Here is a 5,375-nt window from a genome sequence, read left to right as displayed (position 1 = left end):
AATGCAATGTGGAATATAGGGAATCTGTGGTGGGTAAACAAGACCTTTGTAATTCAACACATTGCCTGCAGTAGCATTTGCTGCTCATAGCAGCCATCGTGCTCACCAGAAGTGCTTGGCCAGCAGCTTCCACTTGGGAACATGCAGTGTGCATCCAGATGTAAAGGAAAAAAAACCCTCCCTTTGTTCAGAATAGAACACTTGTAGCCCTTAGACTATGGTTGTATTGGATGGTCTGCCTCAGGCAGGGGGTTGGACTACATGACCTCTGGAGGTCTCTTTCAGCCCTACTTCTCTATGACATCTATGACTTGAAAAAGAATGAGCCTCTTATTGGGAATTGATTAGGAAGCTGTCTGTAATTGTTTTAATTTTTAGTATCTCTTTTGGAAGAATAACCACCTCACTTTTCAGGAGAAAAACCACTATTTTCTAAGGTCTGAATAGTGAGTGTTTGTTGAATCCAACCCGTAAATTGCATTTGTAGAATCCAGCCCATGAAGTTGATATCGTCAGCAAACCCAGCTGCAGTATCAGAGAGCCTTGTAATAGTTGCCTAATGCCATTGCCTAGTTTTCAACTGATTTTAAAACTAAAAACCTAAAAGAAATTATTACTGTATGTGTGTGGGGAGAAACAAATACTCCAGCACTTACCCCTTTTTTTCAATTTTTTGTAGAAAAAAAATGTACATTGTGATCTTGGAAAGACTTACAAATGTATGTGCGTGTGCAGACTGGAACTGGAGTTTCTCACTAAGGACTAGCAAATACACAGTGTCTGAAATGCTGAACCTCCACTGCCTTGGTGTTTGTTGCCAGCCCCATTAGTCTGGTCTTAATTTTATTATTTAACAACAGGAAATGTGATTATTTTTGCCCCTGTTTGCTCAATTAAAAATAAATGCATTTTTAAACAAGATTCAGGAAAAATCCAGTCACCTTTGGGCTGAGACCAAACGTGGAAAAAAAGTTGAGCCAAAACAGGGAATTGAAATCAAAAGCTGATCTGAAGCCTTACATGTGGGCTCAATTCTGCTCTCAGTTCTGCTCCCTAGTGCTATAAATCTATAAAGATACTGAACCTCAAAAGGTGAGGGTGGGGGTGGTCCTTTGACTCAAACACATGCCATAATAAGCAAGTTATTACCTTTTCTGGCTTGCTGGAGATATTTGGTCAACAAAGCTCCAATGTTGGCTCTTTGGTCAACATTTCCATCCACCCGTTGGACAGATCTCAGCTGGCTGGCAGACGAAGGAGTACGAACATGTCGGTGATGTTCTGTCAAGCTCTGCTCCAGCTCAGGGGCCACAGGATTCGCATTGTGAAAGCCTGTAGACTGCTGTCCAAAGGAGATCATTGCGAGTGCAGCAAGGAACACACAGATGCAGATACCGCTGTACATGGCTAGAGGGGAAGAGAAGCAGAGGTGTTACAGCAATTATCTTCCTCTATTTTGGTGGTTCTCAACATTTTTTTTGGTACCAGGACCCATTGGTCAACATCGATAGCCAGTGTCCCGACTCAGCAATAGTTTAAGTAGAAAATACACAAAAGTATTTTGGCCCCAAGTTAAAACTACAAGTTAAAGCAGCTCAACAGTCTTAATTTTAAAGACAGAAATCAGTATCAGCAGGAAAACATCAACAGCAATATCAACATGTGGCCTACATTACTCCCAAGTGACATTCATGTTTTTCCATGATTGTTCATGACCCTTTCAAATATTCTTGAGACCCACTTTTGGGTCATGACCCAAAGGTGGGAACCGCTGCTCTATTTCATACTATGCCATCTTGTTAAAAGTGCTGATTTAAGAACAGATTTTAAAGTACTGTAACTCAAGCATCTAGGTTAAGACCTTGAAGAGGATACATGCAATCTAGTTAAGGTGTCAACATGTCTTTAAGGAGAAGGAGAAATCTTTGAGCTCTACAGTAGCATGAGATGGGATAAAAATGAAGCAATTGCAAGCCTTCTTTCATCTCTACAGCTTGATATACTCGATTCTTATTCATCTTTTTCATAGATCACATTTAATAAAAACAGAAGGTGCCCACTATGTGCAAAACAAACAAAACAAGCCCCCCAAAACAAACAAACAAAAATAACAACAACCGCCTCCCCCAAAAACAACCCCCTCCCTCCCCCCAAAGACCCCTGAGGATGGAATATTTCACTTTTTTTGTTATAAATTTTAAAATGATAGTGTGTGTGTTTCAGGTTCAAAAGTTTGCAAAGAGCATTTGTTTTAGCAGCTCTTTTTTAGTGTGGCCCTAGTATTTCCAATGGTTTTATTATACCTTAACAAACGAACCAACCAACCCCTGCAGGATAGCTCCAAGTAAAAGAAAAACCAAATCCTAAAATTGATCATTTGCTCCAGCAGTGGAGGAGCTGTTTGGTTAAAGTTTTGTCTCAAGCAACTTTTCAAAGCCATTTGATTTGGTCTATCAAGCAGAGAATTCTAATGCAATAGATACATCGTTGCTGACAAATAAGACCGAAGACTATACAAAATGATATCAGGGTTTGGCATGGTTGATCCTTCAGGGATCCTATGCACCAAAATAAAATTACTCTGGAAAAGGGAAAAAGAAAAATAGTTAGAAACTCCCACGGTCCAAAAGAACACTGCTGGCCACTTCACCTTAGCTGCTATTTCTCATTTGCATGCACATTAGTGAAGGGTCCCTCCTGGATCCAACCCCCTCGACAACGGAGTGATTCCTTCCCAGGACGCTTCTAAAAACTTCTCTTTCAGCAAAAGATTCAAGCAAACGTGCCCATCCCACAAGAACGAGGATGCCCATGGCTTAATAATGATGGGGGTGCTTTATGCCTGGCAGAGGGGTGATCATCATTGCTGGGAAGAGGGGGCAGGAAAGCAGGGGAAGAGTTGCAATGCAAAGGGAAGAAAGTGAGTCCGGAGGCATCCAGCACAGATCCCCGCCCCCTACTTGCTCTGCCCCTTGCTTGGGCTAAGGAGGGTGGCTCTGATCGCCAGTCCCCTACCAGGTTGCCCTGGGATTGTGTCTCCTTTTTTGGCTCAGCTGGAGCAGGAGGTGAAATGGTTTGAGGAGAAGTTGATGGCAGGGTAAGAATATGCATCCCCCCCTTCTCACACACACACACACACACACACACACACACACTCTCTCTCTCTGTCCCCCGATCGCCTAGGTCGGAGCTGGAAAGCCACATGCCCGGGAGCGCCAGCGCCGGTCCCAGCCTCTCCTACCTTCCACAGGGCAGATCTGGGCAGGGCAGGGCGGTGTCGGGGGCTGAGAGCTGCTGTCGTGCTCCTCTGCCGCCTTAAGTAGCGCGGGGCTGGGCGGGGCGGGACGGGGGGGTTGGCAGCGCGGGCCAATGCAGGCGGGGCGCGGGGGGGTACGAGCAGCTCGTCCGGGCTTTTAACCCATCCCTACCCGCAGCTTCCTTGCTGCGTGAGCTTCAGGTGATTGTTAAGTCGGGGGTCTTTGCACCCGTAGGGCTCGCGTGCCAAGACTGCAGCTGTACCCGTGTGTGTGTGTGAAGCGGGGCAGAAGCTGCCCCGGGTCACTGCACACTGATCCCTGCTGTGTGTGTGTGTCTGGCTGGATCCTGCCCCCTCTCTTCCCAAGGGCAGAGGGGTGCTGCCTTGTCTGTCCTGCCCGGCAGGCACCGAGGGGCTCCAGACCTGCCCTGCTCAGGGGCTCCCGGGGCTGGCACCACGACTGGGGGCCATGGGAGATTCTGGGCCCTGCTGGCAGAGGAAGGTGAGGACCCCTCAGAGGTGAGGGGGGAGGTGATGGGGTCTGTCTCATTCCTCCAACCCACCCCTGACCTCCCCCAGGAGCTGTAACTCCCTCCTTTCCCTCAACGTGGTCCCTGGTTTCTTTCCTCTGTAGAGGATTCGCGGCTCCTGTGTATGTGGCAAAGCCTCAGGCTGTGCCAACTTCTGATTCCCTCCCAGTCCCTTTCCCCTTGCCATCATTGTCCAAAATCCCTCAATTTGAGGGTGATCTCTACCACAGCTCATTGATGGATCTTGTGGTGACTCCAGAGTCCAATCCTTGAGTCACAGATGCATCTGCACAAGTTGCAGGTTTTTCCCCAGGGAAAGGTAGACTGCAGGCCAGTATTTCTCTCCTTTTTCTTTCTCCACTCCTTCCCCTCACATTGTGCCCGGCAGGACAGAGACCCACTGGTTCCCAGTCTCCAGTAATCCTACCTGGTCCTGTCTGTGATTCAGTCTTTTGCCCTAATGACTTTGGGGGTCTGCCTTTGCTTCACCCCAATCCCCAACCTGATCTTGAGCCATTTGTGGTGGTGAGGGTGGGCACTGGCAACATGCGGAGAAGGTGGGAGATGGGAATTGGGTGAGCTCGGGACCCTTTGCCATCCCTTCACCCTACCCATGCTTTTCTCTCCTGCCTTCTGGATCCTGGGACCTGGCTCCATCACCACCTCGGACAGCGCCAAGGCAGGTCTAACACTCCTGATCTGAAGGGGATGTTGGTGACTAGGGGCCCGGCTACACTTTCCAATTAAAACTGGTTAGAAATCAGCTGTAGAGTTGTTACACATTTTCAAGTCCTAACTTGAGAGCTGGTTGGCTCTTTTTATAGCCGGAGAGTCATTTTTAGCATGTGCTAATTACTTTGCATGTGTGTTGGTCAAAATATATTGTGCCATCAACTAGTTAATTGTGTGACAACTACTTTGCCCTCATGGTCAGTTTTACTTTTCATGCATGGCTGGTATATTGTGTGATATGTTGCAGGGGCCTGGCTCACTGAGCTGGGAAGAGAGGCTGCAGCTGTTCAATCAGATCTGGAGGGATTTGCAAAGAACAGAGGAAGTCTGAATGTGTGTGTGTGTGTGGAGAGAGGAGAAGAAAAGAGGGACAGTGCAAAAAGAGCCAGTATTTACCTCAGGATGCTTTGATGAAGGAACTGTTTCCCCTTTCCTAAGAATTTGTTCTCTCTGTCAAACTGAGCCTTGGACACATAGCATATTGACATCTGTGTAATCAGCCTTTACACTGGTGCATGATGTGCAGTGTTACACTGGGGTCACTAATTTGAATCCAGTGTAGAATTACCTTGGGAAAAATCAAGGCATATAATTAAACAGGTGCAAGTTATAGTGCTGCAAGCGTAGATGTGTAGAGCTGTCCCAAGAAAGTCTTTGGCCAGAGGTTTGGAGGCTTTCCTGCCACCTCGTGGACAGGAGCTGTAATACTGTATGCTATCCTGGAATACCTGGTTCTCTCTCTACTCTGGATCCCAGTGTAAGGTCAGCGTACAAAACCATTGTAAGTTATGCCAATGTAAAAGTGGCATATGTCCAAGCCCAAAAGGTCTTTCTGATTAGTCAGTTTCCCTAGTTTG

General features: G+C 46.9%; 1 protein-coding gene across 1 annotated transcript in view; it reads right to left on the bottom strand.

Moving 5' to 3' along the window:
* The window catches only part of CCK (cholecystokinin), a 9,396-nt gene extending 6,092 nt beyond the window's left edge, over nt 1-3,304 (bottom strand). Inside the window, exons 1-2 of the mRNA XM_006031229.3 lie at nt 3,242-3,304; nt 1,150-1,407 (exon numbers count right to left, since the gene is read on the bottom strand). Coding sequence (XP_006031291.1) covers nt 1,150-1,405 — 256 coding nt within the window. The 5' untranslated portion in view covers nt 1,406-1,407; nt 3,242-3,304. The remainder of the gene's footprint in view (nt 1-1,149; nt 1,408-3,241) is intronic.
* Between the last annotated feature and the right edge of the window lie 2,071 nt (nt 3,305-5,375).

This window comes from Alligator sinensis, unplaced genomic scaffold, assembly GCF_000455745.1.
Source record: "Alligator sinensis unplaced genomic scaffold, ASM45574v1 scaffold470_1, whole genome shotgun sequence".
NCBI lineage: Eukaryota > Metazoa > Chordata > Crocodylia > Alligatoridae > Alligator > Alligator sinensis.
This window is presented reverse-complemented; position numbering and strand designations above follow the sequence as displayed.